This window comes from Drosophila santomea, chromosome 3R, assembly GCF_016746245.2.
Source record: "Drosophila santomea strain STO CAGO 1482 chromosome 3R, Prin_Dsan_1.1, whole genome shotgun sequence".
Classification (NCBI taxonomy): domain Eukaryota; kingdom Metazoa; phylum Arthropoda; class Insecta; order Diptera; family Drosophilidae; genus Drosophila; species Drosophila santomea.
Window position 1 is genome coordinate 15706732 of NC_053019.2, and position 17708 is coordinate 15724439.

A 17708-nucleotide genomic window follows, 5' to 3' on the forward strand; every position below is an offset into this window, starting at 1 on the left:
TATTAATGAACAAAAGGAAAAGGGCGAGGTGAATCTCTGGCATTTTCACTTCTGCATGCCGTTGCGGAATTTTGTGTCAAGGAATGAGTGCAATGTATTTTACAGCGTTTAATCAGCCAGAAAATGCTGAAAAGAATTGTGCACCTTTTACACAGGCATTTCATTTTAAATAGACATGCAGTGCGGAATGCACACATTTAACAAAGGTAAGCTAAGTTTGTGATACGTACATTGCCTGTGAATATTCTCCCGTCTTACGGTTTTACAATTGGAATTAAAAGCTTTATTAAATTTTCAGCTTGAATGCGACTTGTGGTGTGTTGATGGCCAAATTAATTGCATATCTGATGAGGTCCAGATTCGATCTTTGGCTGATTGCTGAGACACGCCTGTTGCGCTCATTTAGCATTTGCAGATTTCAAATGGCATTGAAAGGCGGCCATGAGTGGCTGCTAATGCGCCCGAGTGCTAACTGCTTGGAAATGGATTGTCGGATTGCCGGATGGTTGGATCGCCGGATGGACGGGTTGCGTCACGGATTTCCTGAAAACGATAGCGATGCATTGCGAGTGGGTTCAAAAGCACGGTTGAATGGTTCAATTGGGTGAAAGCTGGCAGTTTGATGGCTGCAATCAGGTTTCATTGATTGAACAACAGTATTAAATGCGAAACACACAATTATTGAAATCAGAAAATTAATAAAATGAGGAACGGAATTGAAAATAACTCACTGTAAAAGTAGCAATCAGTTTATTAAAATTTACTATATCCCAATAAACTTCAAAGAATTTGTATAAATATTTTAATTTACTTTGAATAGATGTTAAAATTCTAAAACAAACTATATTGTTTAGACAATGTGGTGTGTGCAAATGATGTTAATATTTCATTTTGAGTTGGGTTTTATTTACCTCTTTTTAAGAGACAAACTATTATATGTATATACGTTCAGCTATATTCGGGAATTCTTTTGTTTTCCAATCCATGGCTCTTCAAAATGTCATTCATGTTTAGATATATGACTTTCTCTCTTTCTTCTCTTTAGAATATCCAACCAAAAATTCACTTATTGCTCCTCATTGCAAATTCAATTTGTTTTGCGTAAGGAACAAAAATTCGTTTAATTTAACTTAATATTTTTGTATGAATAAAACTACATACATATGTATATGTCTAATTCTTAAGCAAATGCTGCTCACGTTTTCGAATACAAATTGGATCGCACCGTTCGCTTTGTAGTGGTTAAAGCTCCTGCAGCTACGGTGCGTATACTTCATTTATTGGCCACATTTCGGGCACAATGCTTCACTGAGTTCAGTACTTCAGTACTTCTGGCCACCTGAAAAGCCTAAGCTTAGCCAGAAGTCATGGAACGGGAGGTGCCATCGCGAGCTCGTAAACAAATGCGCACCTCAAATTTGTAAAGATTAGCAGACAATTCGCACACAGTCAACACGGCCACATCTAAGCTGTCATCTGCCGCCTGCCATCGACCACTCTACACTGGGAAAAAGGACACTAATGCTTTAGTAATGTAGCAAAAGTAATAAAGATTTAATATTTCGTTTTGAAATGGCCACTTTTAAGTTTTAACACGGTGAACTGAGACTTTTTGTAATATTTGCAATGCAAATTACCAGCAAACTAATGAAATTGTGGGACCTTTTTTCTCTCGTGCCTGGATAGAATTTTAGAAATAAGAGGGAAGGCGAAACCGAAACAGGGACAGGCGCGGGATCCCAAGTAACCAACCACCTTGTCTAATCTAATAGCTGCCGGCTGACAAACATTGACATTTTCTGTTATGTAATCAGACGCCCAAAGGTATGCCCAAAATACAAAGAACACGTGCCCGACACGCTCGTCACTCCGCAAGAGCTGAAAATGGAGAACGGATAAGGGAAAGCGGAGGAAACGCAATAAATTGTCGCATAAAAATTGATGTTTTATTTTCAGCTTCTTTTGCACTGGCTTGTCCCCCGCTTTTCCCAGAAAATTTCCCATTTTGGGTTCTGTTGTTTTTCGCTTCGCCTTTTGCTATGCAAAACGTGCATGGAAATCGCAAAATTCTTTTCGGTTTTTCGGTTAGCTGAAACACAAACAAAAGAAGCCGAGCAGAAAGTTGCCATTGGGTGGCGAAAATGCTTTGGACTGAGGATCATCGGGGGTCATGATGAAACTGCTGAGCCCGACTTGCCCTAGATATTTAACTGTCTTCATGAAGTGGCAGTCAATATACCTCTGCACTATTTACAGCAATGCGAGCATTATGTCATAGTCTGTATTAATTTCCTTAACTAATAACGGGTGTTTTTTTTAGAGGTATAGAACTTTAAGTTGGCATTACTGTTCAAGATGGCGACCGATTTAACAGCTGTCAAGTGATTTATTCTCAGTTTGGTTTGGCAATTCGTCATGCGTGCTTACAAAATCCAACTCGTGCAAGAATTGAAACCAAACGATCATCAAGCAAGGCGTAGATTCGTCGAATGGGCCCAAAACGAGATTGCTGTTGTTCCCGATTTTTCATAAGCCTCCAAGATCTTGTGATTTAACACCGCTAGACTACTTTTTGTGGGGCTATGTAAAGTCATTGGTCTATGCGGATAAGCCACAAACGCTAAACCATTTGGAAGACAACATTCGCCGTGTTATTGCCGATATACGGCCAAATATGTTGGAAAAAGTCATTGCAAATTGGACGTCCAGATTGGACTACATCCGAGCCAGCCGTGGCGGTCATATGCCAGAAATCATATTTAAAATGTAATGCCACAAGATTATCTTTCATGTCAATCGAATAATCCATCGTTGTTTTATTGCAATTTAAAGTTATATACCTCTAAAAAAAACACCCTATATATGAACATGCCAAACCTTTTGCAGTCTGGCCCAAAATAAACCTTAAAGCCTTACCCTCCTTAAAATGTCACATTTAAACCAGAAACTTCTCCCCGTACGCTCATATTTTCCACAAAATATAGGCGTGTCGTGCCTAAATGTAGTCAAAGCTGACACCTTCATGATTATTTGATGTCAGGCTGGGGTTATTTATAGGCAGCTGACATGACTATCGTCGGTGTAAAGTGTGCTCCAGCATAATACACACATAGTTGGAGTCGCCGTAAATAGACTGAAGGCGCTTATTTAAGCCCAGGGCGCCGAAAAATAGGGGGTAAATTAATATTTGCCACGTGTATGGCTCGGAATGTGTTGAGCGTTAACCGCAGGGCAGACACACGTGAAAAATGCCGAATAATCCATTAGGCACAAGACAAGTGCCTCTTATCGCCAGACAGCCCACGCAGTCCGGACTCCGGAGATCCCAAGGAGGTGTTGCCGTCTTGGCCCAACTGTGCTCACCTTCCCTCAGTTACTGCACTTGACATGACCGGACAGTACGCCCTTTTGTGATGAACTCCGCACCATCAACTTGCCCGAGATGCCAGTCAAATGCTGTTCACTTTCGCCCCAAGCCTGCTGCATAAGCTGCTGGCCATCTTACCTTGGATTGAGTCCGAGAAGCCCGCGGTTACTCCTAATTGATTTTTGCCAAAAACCAGCAGACAAGCTCATGAATTATCCTTATCGTACCCCAATGTTACTTTAGTACTTTGAAGAAAACTAACCCCAAGAAAAACACTTACAGAACACACTGAAAATATAAGGTTTTTGTTAGTCGTATTTTCAATGCATTTAAATTGGATTATTCTCAAATTTTTCACAACTTTGTACTTTTTATTGCTCCCACTCACGTCACTCCTATTTATTATAAGTCCTGATCCAAATGATGTTGCCCAAAACATCAAGTGAGCCAACGATAACCTGACCTACAAATTCCAGCAAACCCAGCTCGAATATTCTGGCCAACTTCGTGCCATCCAGGCTAACAAGTCACGGCAGGAAACTCAGATACATATAGGGGAAAAGATGGGGAGATGAAAGGCCAAAATGAGAGTGAGATTCCGAAGAAGGTAACGCGATAGTGGAGCGGAAATTTGAGCAATGCAGCTAAATTGCGTTTAACCAAGCGAGCGAGCCAACTCGCACTGAAGGCATTCAAAAACCCCAAGCCCAATCCAAAGCCCAATCCCTCTCGCAATCCCCTTTCTGCCGGAACCGGAGAGCTCAAGACCCGGACGGCTAAGAGTCCCGAGGGCCAAGAACCACCTTCCATCGCGAAGACAAACTGCGAGCTGAAAACATAAATTCTTGATTGCAATAGACGTCGACAATGTTGTCACCGCCGCCAGACTCGCAGGCATCATCATCATTTTGATGTCGCCACCTCATGAACTTGCGCCATATTTCACTCAAGGCTACCAATTCGAAAAGGAACACGCCCGGAAACCAAATAGTGCTGCCAAATATAGGCGACAAGTAAATCGGCAAAAAATCACTAATAATATTATTTCAATTGTAAATTGTGATGACCAATTGCACACACTTAATTTAATTATTTATTAGTGTTCCAATCATTTTTAATTTGCCAGCACTGATGCCAACCCCTTTTTTGGCCAAATTGCGCTGACCAAAAGTAACAAAAGGAACACGTGACATCTGCGGCACATAAATAAGGAGACGGAGAGAAATGGCCGGTGTAAATTATTGCACGACATCATCAGCGAGTGGGGCTCAATTTTGGGGCTTGGAAACCTATTTATAATGGCCGAAACTCTATCGACGCTCACCCAAAAAGCCCCCAATCAATGAGCTTTCCTTCATTTCGCCTCGTCTACTTTAGGCAAATTAAGTGCTTAAATTTCAATTAAAACTTGTACCTGAACTTATTCGTGGGTAGGAGAAACGGCACTTGGCTTAGCCTGCCATCGCACTGACCTCATTAATGCTAAACATCCGCGATATTTTATAGTAATTAGAAGCAGTCAAATTGAATTGGCATTAGGGCGTGTTTTGTTGCCAGGCAAGGTCCTGCTATAAAAAGCAAATGTTATTAGGGTTAAACTTAGGAATACATTCCTTGGGTTGGAGGCAATTTCCTGGGAAATAGACATTCAGATTGGCGAAAGCGGAAAATAACTTCGGGGAATGGGAAAGCCAGATTGGCGATCCACTCGGAGTTTGGGAATTTCCATTACAACATGGTTGAATATCCCCTAATTGAAGGGAAAAGATATGGATTACATGTATTTATGTATTTAGCCAAATCTTGAAACAGTTTTGCATTGGGCTTTCCAAGGAAAACGATTGTTCAAGCCCTAAATTACAAGCGGGAACGGAAATGTTTTGATTGCAAATCAATGACTACTTCGTGAATATATCTGTAATACTTATTTTAAGTTCGCCCACACTGGCGCAGAGTAATAAATGCATTCTATTCAGTGGCTTGCACTATGGGAAATTTGACCACTTTTTCTGGCCTAAATTAATAACTCCAGAACGGGGAGAGATATTCAATTGGTGTTTTTTGTATAGGGTTACACTAGTCCATATCTCTTATGGTACCAAAAATTGTGGGCGTGGCACCGCCCTTTCTATTTTTTGTAATTTATAACTCCAGAACGAATAAAGATATTTAATTTTTTTTTTTTGCATTAATTTGCACTAGACCATATCTAAACTTACCGCAAAAACTGGGGGCGTGGCACAGTCCCTTATATTTATATTATTAATTTTCGTAAAGCCTTTCTCTCATTTTGCATGCTTTTTCTAATCTCAGCCAAAACAACTGATTTCGTGATAGAGTTTATATTCTTAATTATTTTACAGAAGTTAACAACAATAGTACTAATAAAAATAACGAAACAATTCAGCAACCGCCTTGTTTAACTCCCGTTTAGCATGAGATTACTCTGAATTTGGAAAAGTAGGGTTAAGTCTAAAATCTATAAATTCTCCAAGAATCGGTAAAAGTGGTTTTTAAAATTACAATAATCTGAACAAGAATTAAATAAGCTACAACATGAGGTATATTTCATTGATGCAATTTGCTGCAATCACTTTAAATCTCTATTCAAAGTTAGGCATTATAAAAAAAAATACTTTTGTAAAGCAACTAAGATTTTTACTAAATTAATGGGACAACACTGGTTTTTTTTTCTTTTGAATGTTGCAAACGCCTAATAGAAGGCCCACTGATTAAAATACTTTTTACAGAATGGAAATTAACGCTTTGGTTCCAAAGATATTAGAACTTTTGTAACGAAAGAAAAAATTAATGTTGCAGATTGTTGTTTTGTGTACGCGCAACAGCTGTTTTTAACAGCTGATTTCTTTGTTGTGGCGCCATCTATTAAAATTTCTGGTATGCAGCACTAAAGATTGGTCAATTATGAATGCGTACACCAAATATTATTGTAATATTCCGACTTTCAGAAAATGGGTTTTGGCCAGAAAAAGGGGTCAAATTTCCCATAGTGGCTTGGAAGACAGAAATAATTTCTTATATCGCCAACCGAAGCGAAGCGAAACGAAACGCAGACACGGCCACAATACAATTTGATTTCCATTTCGTGGGATCTCTGGCTTTGATTGCCGCTGACCTACTTGCTGCCTGATTACCCCGCCAAACACACACACACTACGATACGCCATAGACACTCCACACACACACACACACACACACACACACACGTGCACAATCAGGAGAAGTGCTCCTTGTGGCATAGTTGGCATAACTTACGGCGCATGCCGCATTCCTGGCTGGCAAATAACTTTGCATACTTTCGGCGGCACGGATAAGTCGCCTTGATTTATGCAGCAAACACTTTCGATTAATTGCCCACAGAACTGCGCTCATTGCACATGTGAGGCGGCTATATGAATGTGTGTGTGTGTGTGGGGGGGGGGAAATGGAAATTTGGGCTGAAGATCATCTTGGGGGCGAAAAGTCATCAAAACTATTTCATTAATTTGTTGCTCGGCTGCTCTGCTGCGGCGCAGAAGTCTTTAAAACTTTTGTTTGTTTGTCTTTGGCCAAAGTTTTAATCGCATTTGTTTGTCACCGCTCTTGATTCTATATTTCGGTGGCAATCTGTCTCACTAACTCGAAACTTGGCTTGCTGGCTTCAGTCAATATTTAACTTGTATATCCACATTTAGACAAATGTTTGACTAGTGAATGAAGGACACTTTCATGATAGGCGCTGGCTATTGGCGTGAATGGAGCTGGGATTGATTAAACCACTTTGAAAATGACATGAGACTTTTCTGACTTACCTTGAAAACTAGACAACACTCCTCAACCAGGAAAAGCTGCAATGAGTGTTCAAATCTTTCAGATACATTCTATTGAAAGTTCAACTACCTAACTGAAGCATTTAAAGTATGCACTGTTTGACTTCACTTACAACTGCAATTTGCAGTTGGAGCATGTATCGCTTATGCACAAACATCTGATTAACGTTTCTATCATTTTCAACTTGGCCCTGCAGCAAAACGATTTTATATTTCTGGCCAGCCTGCTTCCTCCGCAAATTCTTCCATGTGAAGCGAGCGCCGCTGAGCTGTCAACCGCACGGATACAAATACGGGAAGCAGGGCGCCGGCTCACAGGGCGGATGGGTAATGTGGAGAACTTGGGACTGCGATGGGGCGGGTGCGGGTGCGGCACTTGGGGAGCCAAGGATGAAGCCAAACTGAACCTGGGTGAACTGCACCTGACGCACGGGCAAACACACCAAGGGCCAACTAGCTCATCCCCATTCTGCCACTCGTTTTTGGACCAGCAAACCCCCTCTATTTCCCCAGTTGCTAATGTAGTTTACTTACGCTGAAATATTTGCCTTGCCAAACTGCATTTCCATTCCAGGGCAGGGAGTCGATTTTTATCACTCGCTTGAAATTTGCATGCGGACATGGCAGTCTGAATCTTTGAAAGGATTGCTAAAACATAGGAAAGAAAAATATATATTCGATATGAAGCAAACCATGTACTTTGGAAACAGAGCTTAAATATTTAACGTAAAACTTCATAAAATGATTACACAATTTTAATATCAATATATTGGTATATATATGTATATATTTCTTTCTATTAGCTTCATTTAATTTTCGAATATAAGAATCACTGTGCACTCCTCAGACAGAAAACAGAGCGTGTCCAAAACTGCATTGGCAAACGACGATGGCGATGCAAATCAAAATACTAACAAATATCAGCAAAACTTCAGTTCCTGTTTTTGATTAAAATTAAGATAATTATGTATGCTGGGGAGTAAAAAGGAGTGGACAGGATCAGCCGCAAATTGCCTTCATCATTCTTGGAGGAACTCTACCTTTTGTCGGGATCTCTGCTCGCCTGTCCGAGACTTATGAGAAAGGCCAAAATGTCATGTACAACAGATAAAAAGGACACGGACAGGGACACGGACACGGAGGCTAATGACACAAAGAAGCCCGAACTGCAAAACAACAGAAAAGGATTCGGCGAAAAAAGCGCTGCAGTGAGAATAACAAATTTAGATGTACTACTAAATCTATTACGAAAACGCTACCACCACTTGAAACATGTTTAATAAAAAAGAGAAAAAAGTGTAGCCTTAAAATTAGTTTTATGAAATATGAGCTCAGTGCTTATGAATGGTTTTAGGACTTATTTTGTTACTTCAGCTTTAAGTTAATATATTCACCATTCTCCCTATTTGTTCTATTCTCTAAAATTTTCCAGTGTACCAAGTGCGAAGGACGAGAGTAAAAAAGGGCTATAAAGCTCGGTTCCATCCAAACTCCTCCTTCTTCGCCCCTTTTATCTCTGGTCTAGGCCATTATTGTGCAGGCTTTATTGTTTTTTGTGCCTTTGCCATCTTACTCATTTCGCTGCCGTGACTCCTTTGCCTTTTGTTGAATTGAAACAATTTGTCACTTTTTGGCCAAGTGCCTGTGGCTGTTTTTTGTTCAGCAGAGTTGGCTGAACCTGTATTCATCTCCTTTGTAGTTAATGAAATAAATGAAGAGCAAAGCGCAGATGGGCCCACAGAAGTATACATAATATTTTTGACAGTATTTTATTGCAAATTGCCATCTCATGTTGGCAGCTCAAAAATTAGGGACTTCCTGATTAGCAATAAGGTAAGTTTAATTACCAGGATACTGCGTTTTGCACTAGCAAAAAATGTATTCATTTACAATTAAATTTATAGATGCCGGTTGTATTATTTGCCATACACAAGTGTAAAGGGAAAATATACTCACATTTCCAACATATGCTTAAAAACGCTTTATGAAGTGCTCTTTCAGCCAGTCCATCGATAAATGGCTATAACTCGATGTACACAATGAACTGCATTTCATTAGCGAACCGCAGTTGCCACGTGTAAAAACAGCAACAAAGAAATACAAGGAGTGGAAAAATCAATCCGGCTGGCAAATTTCATTGAATTGCCAATTCATTTGCATAAGTTACGAACTGACCATTACATTACATTTCAATACATTAAATTAATGCCAGACGGCCACTTAGAGCAAATAAAATAAAGGCAATTCAGTTTGCTCATACCAGCAGTTAAAGACCAGTGGAAACAAAAATAAAAATACAGCGGTTAAAACAGATTACATTCGGCTTCGGCTTTCCGGAAAATCCAAACAAATAAATAAGATTACGGCCGGACAACGGAGTTGGGGCTAACTTGACCTACGGCAGACCCGCTTTATCCCAAAACAGCCACTGAAGCTCCAAGTCCCTTGGCCGTTTGATCTGCTGCACCATTTCCCCCATCCACTTTCCACCTGTCCTCCCTTTGAACTTTGCCCAATGGTCAGCAAATCGGCCTAAATGCCTCAACAGGAAATCAATTCTCCACAGCCTCTTGTGCTGGATTCTCGCACAATACCATGCCCACACAGAGCGAATCACCCTGAAGCAGGTCCTTTTCCCTGGATCCTGGCCAACACCTGGCTAAGTGAGCTGGCCCACTCTCTGAATATGGAAAATGTATTTAATAATAAGTATAAACTATATTTTTTACAACTATTTCAGGTAGTATCAGAGATCCACTCTTAATTTGTGCATGCATAACCTTTACACATCCAACTCTTTTGTCTGAAGTCGCACTCGTGACCAAACATTTTGCTGCATGCCTCTCGAAATTAGCCCTCCATATGTCGCAGTCCAGCGGTCGGAACTTAGCAGTCCTTAGAGGTTCATTGTGCCCAGGACGGACTACTTCAGACGCTTCTGCAACAGTGGATGTTGCACATTGTTGGGTGCTCATGTCTGGGGCACGCTTGAAATGCAACATTGCACCGGAAAGCAGCGGAAGGCCTTTTATATGCCCGGCCAACTTCCGGTCCATAGAAAACTAAGCTCTGCTGCCACTGCTCATTCTGCAGTCGATGTTGTTTCTGTTGCCACTGGTGGCAGGTGAACAAAAGTTGTGCCCTTGCATATGCTTCATTGTTGGGGTTTTTTCCGCAGTCAAGTGGAACATAAGTGTGGCAGTCCTTAAACTTGGCAAATTACTTGCGCACTTTTCGCTTCTACTAGTTGGTCACTAAGAGTTTTAAACAAATTATTTATTTCTTACGCTTAAAATTTTTTCTATAATTTGAACTAATATTTATAAGCTCTCTCGTTTCTTTTGCACTTGTCTAAACAAAAACCCCAGAGATAAGCCGCACACTAAAATCAGTCAAGGGAAGAAAGACGCAGGTTAATGGATTTCTCTTGTGATATTTGACTTGACCCAGACCCACAACCATTCCGGCTTATCCGTAGACATCTCATTTTATTCATTCTTTATGCGCGTCGTGAATTTTTCAAGTGAAAAGTTTACATTTATTATCGTGGGGAGTGGGGGTGGGGGCGCTCTGGAAAAGGGTGGGGAAAAAGGGGCATGGGACAAACCTGTCCTTCGAGGGACAACAAACAACACATTACGTTTAATTGAATGTTGCGGTGTGTCGCCTTTCCGACTTTTTCTTCTTCCGTTGCTTGTAAGACATTTCATCCTCCGGATCCCTTTATCTCACTTGTCTTACACTCAAAAAAAGTCGGGGTAACTTCTAAAAACAACCACTTGTGCTCCAAGCAAAAGCAAATCTTTAAAATAAAATAAAAATGAATACAATTTAATTCGTTTCCATTATTAGTAATCTAAAGTAATGGTTAATAAGGTTTCTGAATATTTTTCATGTGTAATTGTGTATGAGAGTCTGACACGCGCCGCGTACGAAAAGAACAGAAATTATAATGTAGTGTAAATATTTAATGATGATGTGGCTTTAGATTACGCTACCGTCACGTGGTTGCTGTTAAACGTGCTCCCATCCACAGCGAAATCTTGACCTGACCCGGTCCTCTCCCGGCCAAGTCAATGAGCTGAAAAAGTCGCTGGCGACAGGACAGTTTTCCGCGCGTAGGCACAATTCCTCGAGCGGTGGCCACTGAACTGCAAACAGGCCTCCGACTGCTGATATGCATACAAAAAACAAAGGCAAATGAAAATAAACGAGAGATTTGCCATTTATATGGCAACATTTAATGGCAGTAAATAAAAAATATAACCTATCTGAGACCCAAACGTTTACTACTGTAGGTGAATAAATCTTTTGAGCCAAATAAGTTACAAGAAAATTGCATTTGGAGGGAGGCAGACATTTTTAGTTGCCATTGACAATAAAAATAAAAAAATGACATAAAGATATACATTTTTTATTTTTATGTACACTTTTCAGTTATTGTTTCCATAAAAAGCATATTAAATCAGAGTCAGATCGTAGGGCTACAAGTTTTTTGTTTAAGATGTGTGTCACCCTTAAGAAAATTTTATAAAAAAAACGTTAATTAAATGCACATTTTTGTAATTTATTAAAGTATCAATTAAACATTTAACTTTTAATTAAGAAATTAGTAAGAAATTAATTAATTAAGAAATTAATAACTAATTTATGTTGGTACAAACAACAACCGCGAAAATTCGAATTTAAAAGTGCACTAAGGTGCTTAACCATTTCGATTTATCGATACCTCTGTCGGCCATCGGTGTGAACCCTTGCTTTTAGTTCTCTGCCAGGCGTGTGTCTCTGCTAAGCAATACCAGCTGTGGTAGTCAAAATGAATAGCTGAAATAGAATAAGACATTTATACGTTAAAATGCTTCTATAGCGAAATGATTGCATCAGATAATGATTTATTTACCTTTGGCAGTGCAAGCTAGTAAACTTTCTCGCTACTGTCCCATCATTCAGCAGGAGGTTAAGCTCTGGCTACAAAAGAGCCAGCGGGCCATCGCTGCGCACGGTTGAGTTATCGCACTTATCGAGTGGCGTGATTATTCGATAGCGACTGATAGAGAAAATGTACGTCATGTGATTGTGGATTCTTTTTTCGCACGGAGCAGTCACCTGTCGGCCAAGAAAATACAATTACGCCTGCAATTCGGTGAGTGTCAGCTGGAAAATTTGGAAATCCGGACGTGCTAACACTCCCCCGATCCGCAGACAGTGAACAAATAGCAAGATGGCGGCCCAAATACGCACCGTGGTGTCCCAAACGTTCCTGTGGCTTTTCCTCGCCGTGGCCACCATCCTGACCCTGTACTTTGTGATGACGGGCAAGGGCGAGCGGGTGAGCGTGGGCTGGTTCCTGGCCTCCTCGAACCCGTACATGTGGGCCTGCCTGGGCATCGGGCTCTCCGTCTCGCTGTCGGTCGTGGGCGCCGCCCTGGGCATCCACACGACGGGCACGAGCATCGTGGGTGGCGGCGTGAAGGCGCCCCGCATCAAGACCAAGAATTTGATCTCGGTCATCTTCTGCGAGGCGGTGGCCATCTACGGTCTGATCACCGCCATCGTGCTGTCCGGCCAGCTGGAGCAGTTCTCGATGGAGACGGCCCTGTCGCAGGCGGCCATCCAGAACACCAACTGGTTCTCCGGCTACCTCATCTTCGGCGCTGGCTTGGCCGTCGGCCTGGTCAATCTGTTCTGCGGTATCGCTGTGGGCATTGTGGGATCGGGAGCCGCCCTCTCGGACGCCGCCAATGCCGCCCTGTTCGTCAAGATCCTTATTGTGGAAATCTTCGGCTCGGCCATCGGTCTGTTCGGCCTCATCGTGGGCATCTACATGACCTCCAAGTCCAAGATGGGCGACAAGGAGTAGGCGCCGTCGCCAGCCATCCAGTGTGAGTGTGAATCATTGTAGAAACAGCAAAGGTCAAGATAGTAGCACTCGCGGCGGAGCAACTGAATCCTTATCGCTGATAGGCTGCATTTCGAGACTCGCGGCTATGAGAATACTGCAGCCACTTGTTCTTGCATTTGATTAGCCCAGTAATTAGTTATTCAAATGTAAGTTCAAGGCTTCGGATTTGTGGATAATCTCTTAAGCATGAAGGAGTTACCACCCCTTGCGAAGATTGACTTCATTCAACCTCTCGATTGCCAGCCTTTCTATGTTTTGCGAGTGCTATAGTTTCGACCTCAGCCAAACTCAAGTCAGCCACGAAATAAACTTTCACTCTCTCCCACAGCCTTCGCCACTCCATTCTCATCACGAAGAACAACAATCAGTCATCAAAGCATTCCCCCATCCCCGCGCAGACACGCACAACACCAGTGTTTGCCTATTTTTTGGAAATTACGACTTGCTATACGCAGTTGCTGCTTGCAGGAGACTCCCGACAAACCGAAATCCGATCAGCCGAAACGCTTTAAACTAGGACTTAGTTACTTATTAAGATGATAGTTGGTTAAGTTGGCAGTTGGTTTTCACGCCTCGCACACTTGCAGTCACCAGCATCACTCAATCGACTGTGGAGTGTGCACGGTGTGAAAACGACGGTGATTTGTTTATTTAATTTCTTTGCCAAACGAAAGACATCGTGTGTGTGTGTCCGTGTTTGATTTTAAGTAGTTTGTTATGTTTGTTTCTACGCTGGCCCTTTAAAGGCTAATTTAGAATGTATTATATTAACTACCGCAAAACGATAAACTTGTATATTTCAAGCTACTGTTGGAGGCAGAAGTTGTAGAAGGATGCACAGTCGCATTATTATTATTATAGAAAGTATTCCATATTAAAACAAATAAAATATATACGTTTTGTTTATCAATATGTGTGAAAGTATGACTACGGCGATGTCTTATCAGAAGCACGCGCTAAATTGTTATGAGTGCGTTACACACTTCATCCATATATATGGCATCTATTTGTTTTATCACATGGTATTGAGTTTTGGTGCGTTTGATGCAATACAAGGAATACTATTATTAACTCGAGTTAAACTTGTTTGAAACAATTTTCGTTCAGTGTATGTGGGGTAAACATTAATACTGTTGAGCTTTTCACGAGTCAGCAGTAAAATTAAGCCCAACTTTTGCTGCATTTGCTTAGCCAAGCATATACTGTGATGTGAATTTTAATTACGAGCAGTTTCGGTTCATTCGCGATTGCATCGACTTCTGCAAAGGCAGCCTTATAGAACTACTTAGAGGAAAGAAATTTAAGCCGGGAGTAAAGATATCAAAAATATATTTTTGCAAAGGACGTGAAAAAAGTGAAAGTCTGTGAACATTTCATTGAAATAAATAAAAGATTATATGATTATATATAAATATCACCTGAAACATAAATCAGTTTGATTCAACTATTGCCCTAACAATAATAATGCATGATCCAATAAATATAAAAGGCTTTCCTTAAATTTGAACGCCCGCCGAAAAATTCCCACAGTTGGCAGCCCCTGGGCCCAGTGTTGCATTTCGCGGCCATTTTAAAAGTGACAGCTTCTTTTACCGTTCCTTTTGTATCCTCTTTCTTTCCGCGCAAAACGCTTCGCAAAGTCGCACGCTTTTTGAGCTTTATCTCGATTTAACTGCCCCAAAATGTCCGAGGAAGTGGTGGAGTCCAGCAGCCAGGAGGCGAGCCAGGTGCCGCCGCAGGAGGAGGAGATCTGGGCCGAGGATGCCACCACTATAGCTGCCCAGCAGGCCACCGAGTGGCCGGAAATCAAGCTCTTCGGTCGCTGGGCTTGCGACGACATCTCCATCAGCGACATCTCGCTGCAGGACTACATCGCCGTGAAGGAGAAGTTCGCCCGCTATCTGCCGCACTCCGCCGGACGCTATGCGGCCAAGAGATTCCGCAAGGCACAGTGCCCCATCGTGGAGCGCCTCACCAGCGGACTGATGATGAAGGGGCGCAGCAACGGCAAGAAGCTTCTCGCCTGCCGCATCGTCAAGCACGCCTTCGAGATCATCCACCTGCTGACCTCGGAGAATCCGCTCCAGGTCACGGTCAATGCCATCGTCAACTCCGGTCCCCGCGAGGACTCCACGCGCATTGGACGCGCTGGCACTGTGCGCCGCCAGGCCGTCGATGTGTCGCCCTTGAGGCGCGTCAACCAGGTAAATGTTCCAAATTCCTATCAAAACCAACGAAGAACAAAGTCGTAAAAAGTTGTAAAGAACTTTATCTCGAGAATTTCTTGCAGTCACGCAAAGTATTTAAAAGTAAATGCATTTTTATAAATTTTGTTTGATATGTAGACATTCAATAGCCGTTAACATACGTTGAGCTTTTTATAATTTTTTTACCTACGTAATCCTCACAGAAACTTAGTTACTTAACTTGAAAACAAAAGCTAGCAACATTGCATTTTAAATTTGTAGGTAATAAATCAAGAACAACATTAGAACGCCATTATTATCCATTATATCAAACCCAAAAAGAAAAAAGTACATGCCATATACCATAAAGATAATTGAATGCTCTCTTGCAGGCAATTTGGCTGATTTGCACTGGAGCACGTGAGGCTGCTTTCCGCAACATCAAGACGGTGGCCGAGTGCCTGGCCGATGAGCTGATCAACGCGGCCAAGGGATCCTCCAACTCCTATGCCATCAAGAAGAAGGACGAGTTGGAGCGCGTGGCCAAATCGAATCGTTAAGCTGCGATTATTTCTTCATTTTCATGAATTGATGCCGACTTACATAAGTTGCTATGTAATCATTTCATCTACTAACTAAATACACAAATGTATTTTATTCCTTCTGTTTTTATTGGCATTAATTTTTGACTGGATTTTGTTTTTTTGTCAGTTCAAAAGATTTCTTTGAACCGTGCTAACTTAAAATATATTCTTTAGATTCTGAAACCTCCAAGCTATTCGGTTGAAAGATGGCCTTTAAAATGAATTTTGGATTATTTTTCGTGCTATTCGTGTTGGGTGCCGCCTCCTTGGGCGCGATTGGCGTAATTCTTGCCAACGTGATGACCGATATGGGTGAGCGCATGGGTCTCGGCTGGTTCCTGTACACCTCGAACCCCTTCCTGTGGTCCGGCATGGGCATCTTCCTCGCCTGCGCCCTGTCCGTTCTGGGCTCTGCCAGTGGAATCTACATGATTGGATGCAGCGTGGCGGGCGGCGGAGTGCGATCGCCTCGCATCAAGACCAAGAACCTGATTTCGGTTATCTTCTGCGAGGCGGTGGCCATATATGGCCTGATCACGGCCATCCTGCTTTCCGGCAACGTCAACAAATTCAGCAATCTGCGGCTGATTACCGACAGAAATGTCATGGCTACCAATATGTTCACGGGATTCGCTACTTTTGGGGCTGGTCTCTGCGTCGGAATGGTGAACGTGGCCTGCGGCGTTGCTGTGGGCATCGTGGGTTCCGGCGCTGCCCTGGCGGATGCGGCCAACTCGGCGCTCTTTGTTAAGATCCTCATTGTGGAGATTTTTGGCTCGGCTATCGGACTGTTTGGCCTGATTGTGGCCATTTACATGACCTCCAAGGCGGAAACAATTAATTAGACCATTATTTAAGAAAAAGTTAATTGAAAAGCTAACATTTATTTGGTAATTAAAGCTAATCCTCCCCATCATCGTCGTCGCTGTCATCCGCTTCGTCATTGTGGCCCTCCTCGTCATCGTCTTCTTCGTCCCAGTGTTTGATTTTCTTGTTGGTCATGAAGTCCTCGCGCAGCACACTCCATTCGGACTTCTTTTTGCCACTGGATCCCTCGTCATCGTCGTCGTCATCCGTTTCTTGTTCCTCTTTCTTTACTGCGTTATCTACGGCTGTGGACTTGGCGCGCTTGCCGCTCATGAGGACGTCCAGGAACTTTCGCTTATTGATGTTGTTGAGAACGGCATCCTGTCGGCTGTCCAGCGGACCCGCATCCTCAAGCTGCTGCTGCAGATCCTTCTGCTGGATGCGCACGGCATTGAAGAACTGCACCACTCCTCGGGTGGCCACTTTGCGGAGCGTTCGTTCGCGCTCTATGTCCCGAAAACTGGGCTTCACACGCAGCTGGAGGGGCACATTTTTGCGCTGCTGTTTGGTCAGCGTGGCATCCAAAGCAGATACCTGAGGCTTTTCATCGTTATCGTCGTCGTCGTCTTCCTCGTCCTCCTCCTTGACCTCTCCTTTCTCGATCTCAAAATCGAATCCTGGCCTCTTTGTAGCTGCGGCTTTCTCGATCCGCACAGCCGCCTGGCTGTGTTTGGCACGAGCCAGCACGGTTTTATTTTCGGTCTCCGGCTTTGTGGTCTTCAGGACTTTCAGAATGGAGTCCGCCCAACCGGCGTTGCCCTCCGCCTCGCTGCCGGAGTTCTGGCTGCCCTCGGAGTCGGATTCCTCCGGAGAACTGTCGCTCGCAGGAGCAGGTGTCTTTTTTACACGCTTCTCAGTTAAAAGAGCCATATTATGTGGGCAAACAAGTGGATCCAACTTTAAAAACAAAACGAGCGTGTTTATCACGTTTTTAGAGATGGTAAAAGAGCCAACAGGTCGCACTATCGGCAA

The 17708-nt window shown here is 42.6% G+C and overlaps 4 protein-coding genes across 4 annotated transcripts; 3 read left to right on the top strand and 1 right to left on the bottom strand.

Moving 5' to 3' along the window:
- The first annotated feature begins 12198 nt into the window (after positions 1-12198).
- Positions 12199-13567, top strand: LOC120451553 (V-type proton ATPase 21 kDa proteolipid subunit). The gene is made up of 3 exons (XM_039635353.1): positions 12199-12340; positions 12400-13079; positions 13428-13567. The coding sequence occupies exon 2, from the start codon at positions 12419-12421 to the stop codon at positions 13055-13057; it is 639 nt and encodes a 212-aa protein (XP_039491287.1). The 5' UTR covers positions 12199-12340; positions 12400-12418; the 3' UTR covers positions 13058-13079; positions 13428-13567.
- A 1110-nt stretch (positions 13568-14677) lies between these two features.
- On the top strand, positions 14678-15942 carry LOC120451552 (40S ribosomal protein S5b). Its single transcript, XM_039635351.2, has 2 exons — positions 14678-15303; positions 15678-15942. The coding sequence occupies exons 1-2, from the start codon at positions 14782-14784 to the stop codon at positions 15843-15845; spliced, it is 690 nt and encodes a 229-aa protein (XP_039491285.1). The 5' UTR covers positions 14678-14781; the 3' UTR covers positions 15846-15942.
- Positions 15943-16053: 111 nt separating this feature from the next.
- LOC120451554 (V-type proton ATPase 21 kDa proteolipid subunit) lies at positions 16054-16714 on the top strand. Its single transcript, XM_039635354.2, has one exon. The coding sequence runs from the start codon at positions 16076-16078 to the stop codon at positions 16712-16714; it is 639 nt and encodes a 212-aa protein (XP_039491288.1). The 5' UTR covers positions 16054-16075.
- A 19-nt stretch (positions 16715-16733) lies between these two features.
- Positions 16734-17686, bottom strand: LOC120451555 (RRP15-like protein). Its single transcript, XM_039635355.2, has one exon. It carries the CDS (start codon positions 17604-17606, stop codon positions 16770-16772), a length of 837 nt encoding a protein of 278 aa, XP_039491289.1. The 5' UTR covers positions 17607-17686; the 3' UTR covers positions 16734-16769.
- Between the last annotated feature and the right edge of the window lie 22 nt (positions 17687-17708).

Coding starts and splice junctions, on each gene's coding strand:
- LOC120451552 (XM_039635351.2), top strand. CDS start 14,782: ATGTCCGAGGAAGTGGTGGAGTCCAGCAGCCAGGAGGCGAGCCAGGTG. Junction 15,304..15,677: donor CCTTGAGGCGCGTCAACCAG/GTAAATGTTCCA, acceptor GCTCTCTTGCAG/GCAATTTGGCTGATTTGCAC.
- LOC120451553 (XM_039635353.1), top strand. CDS start 12,419: ATGGCGGCCCAAATACGCACCGTGGTGTCCCAAACGTTCCTGTGGCTT.
- LOC120451555 (XM_039635355.2), bottom strand. CDS start 17,606: ATGGCTCTTTTAACTGAGAAGCGTGTAAAAAAGACACCTGCTCCTGCG.
- LOC120451554 (XM_039635354.2), top strand. CDS start 16,076: ATGGCCTTTAAAATGAATTTTGGATTATTTTTCGTGCTATTCGTGTTG.